Source organism: Danio rerio, chromosome 9 (assembly GCF_052040795.2).
Source record: "Danio rerio strain M-AB ecotype USA chromosome 9, GRCz13ab, whole genome shotgun sequence".
Taxonomy (NCBI): domain Eukaryota; kingdom Metazoa; phylum Chordata; class Actinopteri; order Cypriniformes; family Danionidae; genus Danio; species Danio rerio.
In genome coordinates, this window is record NC_141029.1 from 24,631,950 (window position 1) to 24,650,377 (window position 18,428).

Here is an 18,428-nt window from a genome sequence, read left to right on the forward strand (position 1 = left end):
ATATATATATATATATATATATATATATATATACTTTTATTTATAGGAATTTTTGATAAATTTGCACAAAATAGAAAAACAAACAGTTGGAAAAAAAGCAATCAACAAAAAACATTTGTACAAACATCTTCCACAATAGTTTCCTTTTTGTGGCTTTAACAGCCCTAAAAGGAAAGATAAAGGAGTGCAAAATCCCACCTTCGTATTTAAAGCCACTAATAAAAGGCTATGTTTTTAACAAATGGAAGCAGAATGGGATCAGTGCTCACAAAATAAACTTTTTAAAATCCAGTCTGATATAAGAACAAAATCCTTTTTTTTTTTTACTCAAGACATAATGAGATTGTTTACAGAAGATGCCGTATTGGACACACAAGACTCACACATGAACATTTGCTCAAAGGAGAAGAACCCCCAAAATGTCAATATTGCAGCAGAAACCAAACTGTTAAGCATATTCTTGTTTAGATTGTTTTAAAACTTTTAAAAATCTTGTTTAAAACTTTAAATGAAATATTTTTAAATGTGAATCCTAAAATTTTGCAATTTTTACCAAAAGTAAATTATCTTATATTATCAATATTATATTTATGTATTTTGATATTCTATATTTATTGCTGTTGATGACTTTTTTAAATTGTTAAAATATTTGTATAATTATAGAAAAGTGTTATTCATAAAATGTGGTAAACTTGATCTGTGACCTGGCAAAAAAATAAAAATTGCTGATATGGCGTTAAATTCAAAATTCTCTCTCTGTGGCTTTAACAGAAGAGACTCGTGGCTAACAGCCAGCAACCATCAAAGTCCTCAAGCGTCACACAAATACACAGCAAGTGTACATATAGGGTGCACCGACAACACAAATACACGAATCACAAATAAATGAATGAAAATGTACGAAGGAAAATGCCACAATAGTTCAGTGTTAGACCTTAGTTAGCATAAGCAATACTTTTTTTTTTTTTTAGAGAAACGTTAAAATGTGCTTGCAAACCACAAACTTTTGAAACAGTTGTGTGCATTTGGCATAGTAATGACCTAGATGAGGGAACTGAAAACTTGCAATTTGGCACACGAGTGGTGGAATGATTTCTGTTTTGTTTGGTTAAACACACTTTATCAGATCAGTGCTTGATCTCAGGTCTGTGAAACCTGAATGACTCCTGTTAAAGAGCTCTGCTTGCATTGGCCGGTTTCCCAGCAATAGGATCAACTATGGCTGTGTTTGACCTTGGTACCCTTGTGTTGTGGCCAGATGTGTAATGTTTTGTCTTTGTGCTTCAAGTCACATATTCTAGATCTGCTGTTATCAGAAAACATGGGTCACTATGAATCTTTTGGCTTCTAAATTTTCGTTTTTCATTTGCAAAAGCTCATATCAGCTTCATGAATGCATTTCAACTACCTCTTGGAGGATCCCGGTAAGCTTAAAAAACTTGCTAATACATTTACACATTTTTTTATTTATTTTTTACATTTTTTTACAAAACTTTATTTTATTTATTTATTTTTTTTGTTCAAACTTTTTTTGGATTTTATTTTAAACAAACTATTTTATTTTTGAAATTTACACAACATTATTATTTTTTTAATTAGGAATTTTTCTCCAAACACTTTATTCATAAAATTTCAGCCAAACATTTTGTTTTATTTTATTTTTATGTTTTTTTTTTTTCGTTTTTTTTATAAAAAAAAAATAGTTTTAGTTTTTTTTAATTTATTTTTTTTATTAATATTTTATCTATTGTTTTTAAATTAAATATTTTATTTTATTTATTTTGTGTTTTATTTTGTTATTTTAGTATTTTTTTTATTTTAATTAAAAAATTTTCACCAATTTTATTTATTTATTTATTTATTATTGTTGTTGTTATTATTATTATTATTTGTACTATTTTTCTGCAAACATTTTATTTTATTTATTTATTTATTTATTTTGGAATTCTTCACCAAACAATATTTTTATTATTTTACTATATTTTATATGTTTTATTTTATTTATTTATTTTATTTTTTTTCACCAAACCTATAGATTTTAAATAACTAAAACTGATTTGTTCAGTTTATGGCTTGTTTCACAGGGAAGAATGCATGACCTCTCTTGTTGTTGTGTGGCATGTTTTTGTGAGTGGTTGAATGCAGACTGCTGATGATGTGTGTTATGGTGGCCAGTTTGTTGTTGGATAAGCATTTCTGCAAACGTCCTGCTCTCACATACAGTTCCAGACAGGGAAGTGAGATGCTGCTGGAGCAGAAGTGTGTCCTCCCAATGTTCTGCACTGGGTGGGTCCTGAACGTGGCAGAGGTTGAACATCTGAGCTCTCCAGCACTCCAGTGATTACAGGCCTTTCTGACTGTTTTTTTTTTATTTATTTTTTTTTTTATCTATTTTAAACTCCTACCACAAGAAGGACCAACAAACCATGGCCATATATATACGGTCTAGCCCAAAATTATTTATATCCCTGACAAATTCTGACTTAAAATTACTTTTATTGAACATGCAAGTTTTTATCAACATGTATTGACATATTAAGCATTATTAGATTGATATTTTGGTTTATGTGAGTTTGTTGAGGTCTATTCTTGTGGTAGTTTTTTTTATAATATCAGTGTAGTATTATAGATTATTTGACTTAAAGGTGCAGTAGGTGTAAACTTTGTTTGGCTGAACACAAAGGAAGATATTTGGAAGATTGTATGTACCAAACAGATCTCAGGACTCTTGAGGGAAATCTATACAGAACTGGAATGTTTTCTTGGATTTTTTTGGGTGAACTATCCTCTATTTAAGTACAACTGAACATCTTGAGAGTCAGCTTCATACTGACCCCATAAGCTAACTGTATCTCCCTCTGGTGTTGGCATTGCAGATGCATCAGGGTTCAGAAAGTTCAGTGACTCTCCATTATAGTCTTAACGACACATGAGAAAAGCTCAAGCATGTCATTACGAAAGGATTACTGAAAGGACTGTAATAAGACTCATCTGTAGTGTGATAAAAAGGATTCCTCAATATGAAGAAGAATGTTTCTTCAGCAGTAGAATCTGCACTTCCTGCGGGACTCCCGAGGCTAAAAGGGTCTTTAAAACAGGAAGGCCAGACTGGGGTCAGTAAATCAGTCAGTTCAGTACAGTGATGGTCAAATCTGGTTTTAGCAGGTTAAAAGCATTTAGTGGTGAAATAAATTAGCGATTTAAGAAATAAAAAATTATTACAGTTGAACAATTTTACATTTTCCTATATTTAAAACTTAAAATAAGTCTAAGCTATAATAAAATCCTCTCTTTCACCTGTTTTGGAAAATAGTTTTTTTTATTGTTTGATTGTTGTGTGTTAATTTACAATAATGAATAACTTTTAAATTATTCTTTAATGCCTGTTTAGTTTTTGGTATTGTTTTTATTTCGAGTTTCAGAACATTTGTTGGGCTTTATTTTAGTGGTTATTTACTGATGGCATTTCACATTTAGATGTTTTGATACTTCATCTTACTTCCGTAACTAATCAACTTACTTATTTCTGTAAATTGCTTTAAAAAAGTTTGTTCTTCATTTTTAATTTTTTTTATTTCAACTTTAAAATTTTTACAAGCAACTAATATTTGAGATTCAAATTTGATTGAGAACCACAGTGATAAAATGTTTATTAAAAAACTAAAACAAACAGACATTCAAGTATGCAGACAGGAAATATTTACACTGGTCATTTCCTGCCTTTAAAAAACTCTGCTTTCTTGCAGTTGTTAACTTAAGTCTGGAGAATCTGTAATCAATACTGTTTTATAATTCATTCATTAAAAATGATGAACAATGACAAACCTACATATTCCCTTTAACGTCTAAATAAATTAAACCAAATTCATATTTTAGAATATTATGACAGAAAAAAAAAACATTTTCATCAGCAGAAAAAGGCAATGGCCTTCACTAAGACTTCACAGCAGTGGAGCTCAAGTTTACACCATTCAAACACTGTAATTTACAAGCACAACCTCTGTGTTGACTGTGAAACTTTGCACCCTTAAATAAAGCTGATACTTGAGGTCGACAGTAATTGACATATTTGAGTGCTTGCGTGGCTTTGGACTCACTCATGTGTGAATTTGTCGAGTCTGAATGTGGCTGTGGTTGAAATGGGCCGAGGCTCATTCCCAGAGGCTTTCAAACACGGATCTGCCTTTCTGGCATGGCAACAGCACGTTTATTCGGTGACCTAAATAAAAGATTGAAGCAGGGTTGTATTGTTTCTCTAGCATTTGTGTGGTTGGATGATGGTTTGATGGTCTAGAAGGTGAGCCATTGCAGGCAAAACAACAGTTTTTATTCATGTGTACATTTTTTATTTTAGGCTCTTCATGAAGGTTGTAAAGAAGAAGCACATGTAAAGACAATATCCAAAATGCACTCTTTTTCCCCCCAAGTTATCTCCACTTACGCAGCTTTTACATACAGTACAGCAGATTTTACAACTGTATAAGTTTTAACTGAGGGATGTGTTCATGCATAATATGAGCTGATTATATACAACATTTTATTCTATATGTTCGTTTGTTTGTTTGTTTGTTTGTTTGTTTGTTTGTTTTTCTGGCTGTCTGCAGTATTTTTTATAAATTATGGAGTAATGAGGAACCCAAAAATCCACCCAGTAAAAACCAGCACAAAGTTAGCGGCTAAGAACACATGTGAGAACATAAGCTCTCTTACCAAAGGAGGTGACAAAGCCAAAAATCAACTAAAGCTTGGTTTTTCTCCACTGCAAACACTTATTACTCAGACAGAATTAAACAAAATAATACGTAGGTATATAGTTGAGGACATGCTGCCTTTTTTTATTTATTTTATAGTCATTTGACAAATTAGATTTTTTTTAAGTAAGGCAATAGTTACTTTTCCTGGTAAGTAGTTACTTTTATAATTATGCAACTCAGTTACTAACTTTTTACTATTTGTGAGAGGAAATACTCTTTTAAAGAAAAGTGCCAAGCACTGGTGAAATCCTTTTAATCTAATTTGTCAATATTAAATAAATAAATAATTTAGCTAAGAATTTTGAACCATCTTTATGCTTGAAATGTATGCAAATTAGCTACACGAAATATGGTTGTTGTTTTCTTTTATTTAAATATATAACACCCAACAGTGTTATATAATTTGCTTAGATATTATTATTATTATTATTATTATTATTATTATTATTATTATTATTATTATTATTGTGTTTTGAATACTTAATAATTTTACTTAAATAATTTCTACAGTAGTCTCTTAGGATATAATGAGAATTACAACTTCTGTGATTTCACACTCATAACATCATCAAAATATGCCCTTTGTTGACGATGGGTGTGTTCTCTAGTAGAGAAAATGACATGCATGCCTTTATCAGGGTGTCCGCGGGGTCTTAAAATGTCTTAAATTTGAAAAACTACATTTTAGGCCTTAAAGTCTTAAATTTACTGAAATATTGTCTGGTAGGTCTTATCGTTTTAAACAGGCCTTAATTTTCCTTTTCACATATTGCTAACCAATCTGACCAACACCTATTCAATAAATAAATAATAAAACTTTTTTGTTTAAGAATGTAGTTTTTTAACTAATTAGAATTAACAATTTATTTATTTATTTATTTGTTTATTGTTGTATTATTAAATGTATTAAATTATATAAAAAAAAAAGGTTTGATAGGGCAAATAAAAATCTTTTCCAACTGGGCCTTTTAAAAAACTCTTTACCATTTAGCCCTGTACGAGTCTAAAATTTCATTAAATGAAATTAAATTTTATTTTATTATACATTTTATTTCATTTTAAAATTTCATTAAATTAAATTTTATTTCATTTCAGCCGTTAATGGTCTTAATGTCCTGAGTCTTAAATTTAACTTTGGACAGTAATTATGCCTCGTGCATATTTAAACAGCAGTTTTTAAACGTCTAAAACGTGTATGCACGTGTATGCAACTGCTAATGTAAACTGGGCAATATGATGCTAACTACTGGTTAATTTTTTCACCTGTAGTGTCTTGCCTTAAATCTGAAGACGCAGAGTGAGGGTTGAGTGTCTGTGGATGCTGTTATTTTAGAGGAGCAGTACAGTAATGCACACTTTTTAAAAGAGGATTAAGAAAACAGGTGTGGAGAGCAGGACTCGACTTGTCTTTGTTCATACCAGATCCGTTCAGAGGATCATTCATTCACTGAAGGTGTTCAACGCTTACTATTTCAAACAATAAACCCTTAGGCGTGGTGCGTAAAACTGAACTCTCTGGACATTTCTGTTTCCTTATTGTGCACTTATAAAACTAACAGAGTAATTGGGTGTATTAAATAAAAATAACAGATTTATTAAAGGTCTTTATTAGTGAAAAAAAATAATACTAAACGTCTTCATTTTTTTTTTGGAAGTTTCTTGTATTTTTCAGCTGTTTGTGGTGTCTGTCAGTGGTTACTCATTCCTGGATTGTATTAGTTCTGCACCACAATGAAAACTTGATAGTGTGGGAGCTTACCAACATGTCTTCAATAGACAGTTTTAGTGGCTGTTTCTCTGTTTGTGTGTAGAAAGCGTCCCTCATTATGCATGTGCTTATCACAACATCAAATCTGATCATCCTTGACAGTGTCAGGTAACTGTTTCTATTCCCATGAGACTGGGTTTCATAAAATGGCACCTGCCTCTGCAGTTCATGCTTCTTGTAGGTAGCAGGAAAGAATAAAGATTTCTTTATAGAGATACTTCTGAAAAATACAGTATTTTACACTAATGTTGAGAAGTTAAGATTAGAGGTCGGTGAAGCTGAATACAGTGCAACATTTGGAAAACCATTTGTGATCTGATTATTAGCATTTATTCCTAATAACAGTGTTGAAAACAGCTGCACTGCTTAACATTTAATGAAATCATTGAGGTTTTTGTTTTTCAAGAGGTTTATGTTATAGTTTGGTTAAAAAGCAGTTTGTTGTTGCTGTTGTTATGGAAAAATAATTCACTTAACTTTTTAAATCAAAGTATATTTACCCCAATATTAATATTCCAAAGTGTAAATTGTTATTTTTTCATGGTAAAAAATAAATAAGTACAAATTTTGAAGAAAGGGCGGCTCAGTGGTTAGAACTGTTCCCTCACAGCAAGGAGTTAGCTGGTTCAAGCCTCGGCTGGGTCAGTGGGCGTTTCTGTGTAGAGTTTGCATGTCCTCCCGGGTGCTTTGGTTTCCCCCAAAGACATGGGGTACAGGTGAATTGGGAATTGTCTCCCAAATTAAGTAAAAGAATTTCCCAGCATTCATCTTTTAAAATAGCGTGTTAAGACGCACCTTTTTAAAATTGCATATGAATATAACAGTATGTGAAGTGTATCCATTTTATGTTTATATGTATATTGTGTCGGTTTTTTTATGCATGAGCAACATGTGCATGTATATGCATATGTAAGGGCTATTGTGTGTGTGATTTTGTATGCATATATGCTTGTACATGTATGCTTTTGTCGGAGTATATATTTGTTGTTTATTTTGCTTTGTTTGTCTGTACATTCTTATTTTTATTAGGTTTATTTTAAAATGCTTATTTGTTGTTTAAGCGCTTTGAGTTGCATGTATGCAGGAAAAGTGCTATACAAAAAAAATTTATTATTATTAAATTTAATATAGAGATGTCTCTTGACTGTCAATTTTCTTACAGCTGTTTTGCCATGAAACCGTGTCTTGTTAAACAGCATTTTTACATATTCACTAGTGCATCCTAATATCTGCTTTCAGTGGTTTCATTCATGCAGTGAGTGTTAGTTTGTTACATTTGCTTTAGCACAGACAGGGTTGGAGTGATGGAGACACACGCCAAGAATCCTCAGTGCTGGAATGAGGAGATCTGCATGTAATCAGTGCACTGGAATGTGGACAGAGAGACTTCAGAGAATGTGGGAGATGCAGACAGCGGCCATCTTTGTGCTGCGACAGAGAAATGCTTTTGTTTCCATCATTGTCAGCAAACTCTCCCTCACTGCTTGTGTGTACAGTGTTGAAGTCTTTGTGTTTATATCTTCATGTCCACGTCAGCGAGTTAACCACATTTGTCGGTCCAAAATATTTGCACACACCAGTCATTTGACGAATAAGAGTTTACAGTGTCCTGATTAAAGAGTGTGTTCTGTTGCTGTTTTCCAGGTCATGGAGAATGCCACTGTGGTGAGTGTAAATGCCATGCCGGTTATATTGGAGACAACTGTAATTGCTCGACGGAAACGGCTTCCTGTGTGTCGGATGATGGCAAGATCTGTAGCGGCCGGGGCAGCTGTGTGTGCGGACGCTGCCAGTGCACTGAACCAGGGGCATTTGGGGACACATGTGAAAAATGTCCCACCTGTCCAGATGCATGTGGAACAAAGAGGTATGAGGCTAGGGATTCTCAATCTAACTTTGTTACAGTGAACTTCTATATAATGTTATCAAAAGTTGATTATTATTGACATTATTGCAAAAAAAGAACTCTCATTCTTGAAGTAGTTTGCCCTTGTGTTCCTGGAACTATGGCACCTATTTTACCCATTTTACAAGAGTGTATCTGTAAAGTTTCAGCTCAAAATACCATCAGATAATTTATAATATAGTGTAGAATCTTCTAATTTTGTTGCCCTAGTACAGTTAAGCTGTTTTTGTAGCCTGTGCCTTTAAATCCAAATGAGCTGCTTTTCCCCGCCCATCATTCCCACGTGCATGTCTGCTTCTCCTGCGTTACGTCAGATAAACAGCAGTCAGTGATAGAGACATACTCAGATGAAGCTGAAATACGGCTCATTAGTCACAAATAGCAAGTAAGTTTAATTGATGTATTTGTGGTGGAGTTTATTCAAGCCTTTCTGAAATGATGAGTCCCACACAAATGCCATTTGCAGTAACACACACATAAATTAACGTTTACTGACTTTATTAAAAACGTTATCCTCTATATCACAAACATGCTTTTAAAAAATGTTTTAAACTTGTAAAATTAATTATTGAGATGCAGACCTCAGAGAGAGATGTAACATGTTCTGTGGACATTAGTGACGTGCGGTAAGGTTTGTGGCTGGCGAAGCACGACTCTTTTAGGGTTATATTTACAAATATATATTATGCATTCAATATATTTGCCAACTACCGATTGTGTTTCACAAATAGAATGCATTCTTTCTATACACATAACAGGTACATATTGGTCCAAGGAATCAAATACGCCTCCCAAAAACACCACGGTGGACGCAACAGACAGCCTATAACAAGCAACACAGCATCAAAGCGGTTGCACTCTCTCGCTCACAAACATACATGCACACAAGCGCACACACACATACACACACAGGATCTGCACACTTGTCTTACCTTTACTTGTAAATGAAGTCTTTAAATGACTTGAATTACTTTAAAATGATCAAGTTACCTTCTGTCCTGTCCATTGAAGCTAGCCCTTTAGCTCCGTCACTGGTCATCCATTATTTATTTAGGTTTTTATTAAAAGTCCAAGTTTGAGAAATATTTGAGCTGAGATATTAACGTTACATCCACAATTTTTGCAGTCAGTTAGAACAAAACATAAAATAACGGATTCCCATTGACCTTTACTTTACTATATAGAAGAAAGAGCAACCACTGAACAAGAATAGCCATGAGAGCTCACTTGCACCCCCTTCAGTGCAGCAGAGCAACTCCATGTCTTTTCAGTCCAGCTTTATGTCAGATCCAAACAATAAATAAGTGCTTGACATAAAAGTGCCTTTCCTAACCTCACGTCCCTGGTGGACATGAGTATACATGTTATTATAGAAACATGGTGTGTGTCAATTAAGTCAGTGGGTGGGGAAAATTGCACTCTTATATCACGTTGCAGTGGGCTTCTGAATCCTCCACCCCCCTCCTCAGTCGTTAGTTCGCGCATCCTCTACAGTGATTTGTTCTGTAGCAAATAGAAAAAAATATTAAGGGGGCTAATAATATTGACCTTTTGTGTGTGTGTGTGTGTATGTGTTTGTGTGTGTGTGTGTTTGTGTTTGTTTGTGTGTGTGTGTGTGTGTGTGTGTATTGTTTTTATTCCAGCTAAAGTTAATTAAATATATTTTTCTCCATAAGAAAAATATAACATGAAGTACTGTACAAATGTCATTGCTCCATTAAACATCACTTGGGAAATATTTGAAAAAGAATCAAATTTCACAGGAGGGTTAATTCCTTCAACTGTAAATAGATGGCTAGAATGTATATAATAAAATGAATCTGTACCAGTAAAATAAGTTAAATTGAAAAGTGCTCCTAACTCTCTCTGCGCTTCATAAATAATGAATGCTTACTCCATTTATGAGGTGCTGAGCATAATCTTTAAACACACTAGATACTAGAATCTAACTTGACAGATTTTGGCCCAAGGCCCATATTAATATGCATATGCATAGTGTTAAAATAGTTATACTTGTAGTCTACAATGTTTGATAGCTGCATGATTTTAATATTTTCAATATTTTTATATGTTTTTTCTGAATCTTTCTCCACAGGGAATGCATCGAGTGTCGTCTTTTTAACACAGGAAGACTGGCTGATAATCAGACCTGTCAGCGCATGTGCAAGGACGAAATCACCACAGTGGAAACCCTCAGTTAGTACACACTCGCAAACACTTCACACACTCGCAAACACTTTACTCACTCAGTGAGGCTTAAGAAAATATGGTAACACTTTATTTTGATGGTCCATTTGAGTATTAGAATAGTGTCTGCCTAATATCTGTTGATGCTGCTCCTTCAACAGACATTTAACTAACTATAAAAAACTTTGCAAACACTTGACAACTTACACTAACCCCAACCTAAATGTCTACTTATAATCTATTGAGAATTAGTTAGCATGTAGATGCAACATAACCTAAAGTCAACAAACGGACCATCAAAATAAAGTGTGACCGAAAATATAAATGTTCATATGTCAAAATAATGCAAACTATTAAAATTAGTATTTAATTCATTGGGTCCTTTTCCACTTTTAATTGACAATTCAATAAATACTGCACTTCAAACAAATAAACCATAAGACAGGGTTCCACACAATTCACTCATGTTGTCCTAACACAGATTGATTAAGTTAACCTAATTTATGTGGAATTAACATTCAAAAAATATTAATTTGTCAAAAAAGTACCTAGTTTGAACAAGCAGCAAAAATATTTTTGATTATAGTTCAACCAAAATCAAATATGTCCTGTTTATTTACTCGCCCTAATGTAGCTGACTTTTTTTTTTCTTCATTAAAACATGAAGGAAGATTTTGAGCTTAAATCTTGGTCTTTGGATATTGATAACAGGGATTGTGCGGGTGCTGGAAAATCGCTGATAATGCTTGAATTTAAATCTAGTATTTTCAATGTTTGAAAAGTGACTAGCTTTTAATTGAAGTGATTAATTGCACTCAAGATTAAATGAGTGGAGTTTGCTGTATTTTGAGTGCTGGCTTAAAAGCAAAAGATACAGTATAGGCTAAATAAATATGCTAGGTTTAAACACCCAAGTGGATGAATGAAGGAAAGATTCAATGACAAAGACAGAGACCTGGTGCCCCCTGCAGGCGGTTTTTGTTTCAATTTAATGTACAAGTCAAAAAGTATTATGATGTAATATTTCGATATTCTACATTCTATATTCATTTATTGTAAATCTCTGTTCATAGCTAATACAACCTGTATATAAATGTTCATAGTACATCCGTCTGTAAATATCACCATAGATTTTCTATAAAGCAAAACAAAAAGAATACTCTTAGTTCTTGACTGTACATAGGGGTTAAACCCTTGGTACACACAAGAAAGGTAACATTTTGCAGCTTTATTAACTTCCACAGTCTTAAATTAACCATCACAAGCCGTGCGCAGTGGGTAGCACGTTCGCCTCACAGCAAGTAGGTCGCTGGTTCGAGCTCTGACTGGGTTAGTTGGCGTTTCTTTGTGGAGTTTGCATGTTCTCCCCGTTTTCCTGTGGGTTTTCTCTGAGTGCTCTGGTTTCCCCCACAAGTCCAATGACATGCGGTATAGGTGAATTGGGTAACCTAAATTGGCCATAGTGTATGAGTGTGTAAAGATGTGTCCCCGTGGTGGGTTGCAGCTGGACGGGCATCCGCTGCGTAAAACATGTGCTGGATAAAATGGTGGTTCATTCCAAGTGTCTGTATTGACTTTGATTACAATTTGAACTAAAAATCTTCTTTCTTTATTGTACAATTTTTATGTTTGAGATTTTGATGTGAAACTCCAAAAATGAAAAATAAAGTAGTTTAGGTTATCTTGTCAATTCACATTGTAAAAGGTGATTAGTTACTTTACACTAAAGTGCGTTAGCCCATTGTCTTAAAAGCGACGAGTTGATTTTACTTAAATGTTGTTGTTTTTAAATAAATTATGCACAGTTTATTTAATTATTGGGTCTACTCACTTTTTTAAGTCAGCTAATCACTTTTGAAATTGTAAGTTAGAAAAAAAAAGTCAACTAATCTTTTTTTAGCGCATGGGGTGCATCTTTTTCAGCTTTGAAGAATGGTTTTTAAAGGTGTAATCCATTTGATAAAAAAAAACAAAAACTTTTAGAATATATACTAAAACTGAAAACATATGTTTTAGATTCTAATAATGTTTTACTCTTTTTACTAGCAAGATGAACAAGATTCTTTCAGACATAAGTATAAGCATATGATCCGATATATAGTGTAATAGCGGGTAATGAGTTTGGAAAATGACACAACTACCATAACTTTTTACTAACATAAATCTTCTTTGACATCAATCAGAGCAAAAACTTGAAAAGCAGCAGTAATCATGAAGTAGTAGGGTTTCTGTTTTCCCTCTCATCAGGACACGCTGCTGCTGCTGAAGCCACAGTTTGTGCTTCCAGGTCATGAATGTGTTGCACACAGCAGGGTGAAGCACAGTTTGTGGTGAATCGTAGCCAGCTCTGTTTATGTTATTATCTGGAGAATGTGGCTCTGGACGTCCCAGCAGCACTGGCTGTACACTGTCCCACTGTGAAAGACCGTGTTTACTGCTCTCTCTCTCTTTTTCTCTCTCTCTCACAGCAGTGCTTTTAATACAAACCACTAATATGAAAAATGGATATCGAAAAAAAAATAGCACATAAATGAATAAAATGTTGATTTTTTAGTTGTATTATATTTATAATTCTGAAGTTTTTTAAGAGCTTGGAAGCTATTAATAATGTTGATGAGAGCTTTTTGAGAGTTTTATTGCAGGAGACATTTTTTACATGCGTCTAGGAATGCATGAATGAATGTTTACTGTTGTGCAGTATGATGCTGGACTCCATCTCCGAGACTCTGCAGTGAAACATTCAGGATGCTTGTGAACTCTTTAAGGCCTTTCCATGTCACCGTTAATTGTAAAAGAAGGTTTCACAACATTTCTCTGCTTTTTCAGTCAGCTGACGTCCTTAATGGAGTCCACATGTGCATACCGGAAACGTCCAGCTCTTTTAGAGAAAGAGGCTCTAGAGTTAAATGACTGTGAGGAAGGGAGAGACTTCCTAGTCTGTAGGGGATTTTAATTATGATATCATTTAAACGTTCTTCATTAATCTGGGTCCTTGTTAAAGAATGCAAGCTCTGGTCCAAAAATAATTCCAGCGTTATAAGATTATGCTCTTGGCTCTCGACCCTGTGTTTCTTTCTCACTTTGTGGCCTCAGTTTGAACATCTGTTTTATTGAACTCTTTTTATTCTTCCTCTTCTATCTGTTTCAGAAACTGACGATCCCAACGCTGTTCAGTGTGTGTATAAGACTGAGAATGACTGCGTGATGAAGTTTACATACTCTGAACATGCCAATGGACAATCAGTCCTCACCGCTCTTAAAGAGCCAGGTCAGTGTTTAGCACTTCATAGCACTACTTCTGAAATAACTGCATTTACAATCACTGTTGAAAAGACTTTTCACCCAAAAAATGAAAAAGCTGTCATTTATTTGCTCATCCCTCATTGCTCCGAACCTGTCTGAGTTTCTGTCTTCCGTTGAACACAGAAATAAAAGAAAAAGATTTTTTTAAAGAATGTTAAAATCCTTTAGTTTAGTTGACTTGCATGCTATTTGTTTACCTACCGTAGATGGCACTGGGGTCCGTTCTTCGTACCTTGCTTAAATGATCTAAGATGATTTGGCAGATTCTGGAACTTTTAATCTTGATAACTGATCTCTGGTTAATTTGGTTCTTCAAAGAAGTTTGCGAATCAGATTAAAATGATTGGATGAACTGATCTGAGATCTCTTTCTAAAAGACAGATCTATCACTCCCCAAAATCATGATCAGCCATGCAACGTAATGACATAATCTGATTAAAATTAAAATGTTATGCAATAACTTTCCATATTTATTGTGAGCTGCAGGCTTTACTCTTTCATATGTCAAGAGTTTTTAGCAATTCATTTATTTTATTTATTTATTTAGTTTTACATTTTAGATCCAATTTTCTTTAGTAACCTAGGACTATTTTAGATTCTTAATCAGCCTAAGGAATTTAAAATAAATTTTGCTTCAAAAAAGCATTTTGAAATTGGTAAAGGCGTCACTTTTGCAAAGCATCAAATCACTGGCATTAGCGGTCAAAACGTGCATGACTGCATTACTTATTATTCCTTAAAAAAAAAAAAAAAAAAAACAGTTAAATATTGTTTATGTCTATAATCTTCCAGAAATTGTACTAAGGCTGGACTGGTACTTTAAATAGTATGCATTTGTATAAAAAAAATCCATATTAATAAATGTTCTCTTTTATCCCCTTTATATAAAGTTTTATCTTTATATACTTTAAACTTATATGTATATAACCATCAATAAATAAATAAATAAATATATATATATATATATATATATATAATTTTTTTTTTTTACTTTTCCCCAAGTGTATATAATCTACAGATTACTACTGTAAGAAAATAGCAGCATTTAGTACATACTTTCAGTGTTACCTTTGCTTGAAATGTCCTGATCTAATCATCTTTATATGAAGCTCCCGAGCAGGTTTGAGCTACCAGAACTGTTGCAATGACAACAACTCTCAGATGACGTTTGAAGAGCGAAACGATCCTGGATCATGTCAAATCGTCTATAACCAAATCCAGCTAATTAAGTAGTCCACGTACGAAGAATGGACCCTTTTTTGTGTTCAACAGCAAAATGAAATTTGTAAATATTTGGAATTACTTGAGAAGGAATACATATTTTGGTGAACTGTATTTTTGAGAATATACCATATTTGAGAAGTGATTGTGGTGCACCATTGTGTTGAATAATTTCCACTCAAGTATCATGTCAAATAATGGGGTTATGCATTTATGTAATGTGTGTGTGTTTACAGAATGTGCCGTCGCACCAAATGCTATGACCGTGCTGCTGGCTGTGGTTGGCAGTATCTTGTTGATGGGCATCGTGCTACTGGCTCTCTGGAAACTGGTCATCACTGTTCATGACCGCAGGGAGTTTGCACGCTTTCAAAGTGCACGTTCACGAGCGCGATATGAGATGGTGAGAGCACTGAGATTGATTGAGGTCATAGAAGTCTGATATTTGTGACACTGTAAAATATATTTAGAATACTTGCTTACTGTTCACAGTGTGCATGTTTTGTCATAAATCAAAGCTCTAGTATCACTAAGAATATTCGTTGTGCATCTAAAGAGTTTAGATGCACAAACCTCAAATTCCATCTGGAGTTTTTTTTTTTTTTTTTTATCAGCATCTTACGTTTATATTGAGGTATTTCCTGTTATATGCAATGAAAATAGTGTATTATTTACCATAAAATTAATATTCTTGAACCTAGATTTGAGAGAATAAAAAAGAGGCTCATTTTAGAAGACAATTTCAGGTGACACTTAGAGGTTTTTGCATCTGAACTCTACATTTATTTGGTTATATTTAAGTTGTAGTTAGAGCTTGGTGATTTATCGAAATGAAATCACAAACATGGTTGAGCAAAGCTGCTATTCTCATCCACATCTTGTCAGTGAAGCACAGTTCTGTGATTAGTAGTAAATCTCCTCCGAAGACCAGAGGGGACTCTTGTGCAGAAACACTTACCAAGAGGAAACCTAGGAAATCCCCATAGTGTTGCATTATAAACAGAAGATTGAACTGCTTTGATTGATTCAACGTGACTAATATTCACATGACTATTGAACATTATAATTATTAAAAATGTTATTATACATACAAGAATAGCACAACTTTGAATATCTGTATTTAATCAAACAAATATGATGGAGCCTTGGGTAATTAATTATTGTGAAGAGTACTTCAAGTTTTTTTTTTCAATAGAAAACAAGTTTATAGTTGTTCAACATGACCCCCTCCAGACACTCGAGTAACATCAACCCGATACTTGAACTCGTTCCACACTCTCTGTAGCATCTCGGGCCTAACAGTTTGGAAAGCAGAAGTTATTCCTTCATCTAGTTGAGCAACCAAATGAAACGTCAGAGCTTCCAAAAATCGACACTCACATTCGCACACATACACTACAACCAGTTTTGTTTACCCAATTCACTTATAGCACATGTCTTTGGACTGTGGAGGAAACCCACGCAAACGTGGGGAGAACATGCAAACTCCACACAGAAATGCTAACCTGAACCAGCAACCTTCTTGCTGTGAGGCACCAGTGCTAACCATGGGTGTTGCTGGGCCTAAAATTTTTGTGATTGGCTTATAAACTGTACACTAAATTATCGCCTCAGTCCTCTTTAAATCTGATATGAAAACAGCGGCAGAATTTGGCTCCTCCCCATATTTAGTTTTCTATTTATTCAGCAAACCACAGCTGTGCAGAGCGAGAAAAGGTGTGTGTTCATCGATAACTTGTTATAATATCTGCTTATTTGCTTTAGATATACTTGTATCATTTATACCAATCACAGAGGAGCAATCGGGTTTCCAATCTACTGTCTCCTCAGTGCTCACCTTCTCCAGCGAAAATGTAACTCTTAACAAACATATTGCTATTTTTATTTCAAAATGAACCACGAATATAAAACACATCACAGTGTATGTGGCATTAACTAGTCTATACAATACAGTCATGCACAGACAAGATTGAACACAGTGACAGAACCACTTAGTGAATGTACTCATTTTAACTGTCAGGGTCACTGACAGAGATAGAATAGACACATCATGTGTTGTCTTATATTAAAAAATATGTTTATTATTTATTATTATGATTCAGATTGTTAAATGTGTTAATTAGCCTGTAGGTCTGAAACAATATTTATATTTATGCCATTTAATTAGAAAAGGGCAGTTTTGTTTATTTAATACATGGAAACATTTAATTAAATAATTATTTAATACACTGTACTACAGTAAACAGTCGTGTTGAGCCTATTTGGCTCATTCAGAACTCAAATTGCTATGACTGTCTATACAATCGAGTGCTAGTTTAGCATGCAACCTTACCATATTAGTCAAATATTTTTAAATGCTTTACTGTTAAAGTATTACTTATACGTGTAATATTAGGCCACTATGCTGCCTAGAACAGACTTTACTGACAAAATCTTCATGAAATGTTCCTTTGATTAATCACACGGCTCTAGTTTTAGCTTAGCTTATTGATAGAAAGATGTTTTAAAGGGGCTTTGCAAAAAGTGATTTGTACTCGCCAAGCACAAAATTGATCACACATGTAGTAAAATGTGTAGTTATGCAGTTTTATTACAAGTTTATAGTATCTGTTTCCATTTTGTTGTATTGTAAAACACAATTTTTTACAGAATTTTCGTATTACTCCTGTGTTAAGTGTTACTTGATCCTTCAGATATCAGTTTAAAAATGTGTATTTGGTTCTCAAGAAACATCTTGTTGTTATTATTAATGTTAAACAGTTGAACTGCTTACTGTATATTTGAAACTAATACAAAGTTAAAAAGAACAGCAATTATTTGAAATGGGAATGTCACAATTGTCTTGATTTGTTCCATTTAAAGGGCACCTATGATGAAAATCATCTTTTGTAAGCTGTTTGGACAGAACTGTATAGTGTATAGGTATAGTGTGTCCACTGTCGTATTGGAGTGATAGAAACACAATAAGTCTTTTTTTTTTTATTTCCCGAGGTTAAAATAATATAAAAATCTCTTTGATTTTAAGGGATTACAGTAGTATTTCTCTTAAACGTTATGTGAGATCTGCTTACTTCATGTCTGTCACTGTGCTGTTTATCTAACACAGCCAAAGCAGAGATTAATGCACACTCTTACAGGCACGTGGGAACGCTGGGCGGAGAGAACTAGCATTAAAGGCACAGGCAACAAAACCAGCTACATTGTGTTCAGAGCTGTTAATTCTAATATTCTGAAAGGTATAATAAATAATCTGATGAGTGTTTTGAGCTGAGACTTTACAGACACGTTC

At 33.7% G+C, this 18,428-nt stretch overlaps 1 protein-coding gene across 1 annotated transcript in view; it reads left to right on the plus strand.

The window, feature by feature from the left end:
- The window catches only part of itgb5 (integrin, beta 5), a 63,005-nt gene that overhangs the window by 43,501 nt on the left and 1,076 nt on the right, over nucleotides 1-18,428 (plus strand). Inside the window, 4 exon segments of the mRNA NM_001082836.1 lie at nucleotides 8,167-8,389; nucleotides 10,524-10,624; nucleotides 13,764-13,883; nucleotides 15,376-15,542. Coding sequence (NP_001076305.1) covers nucleotides 8,167-8,389; nucleotides 10,524-10,624; nucleotides 13,764-13,883; nucleotides 15,376-15,542 — 611 coding nt within the window.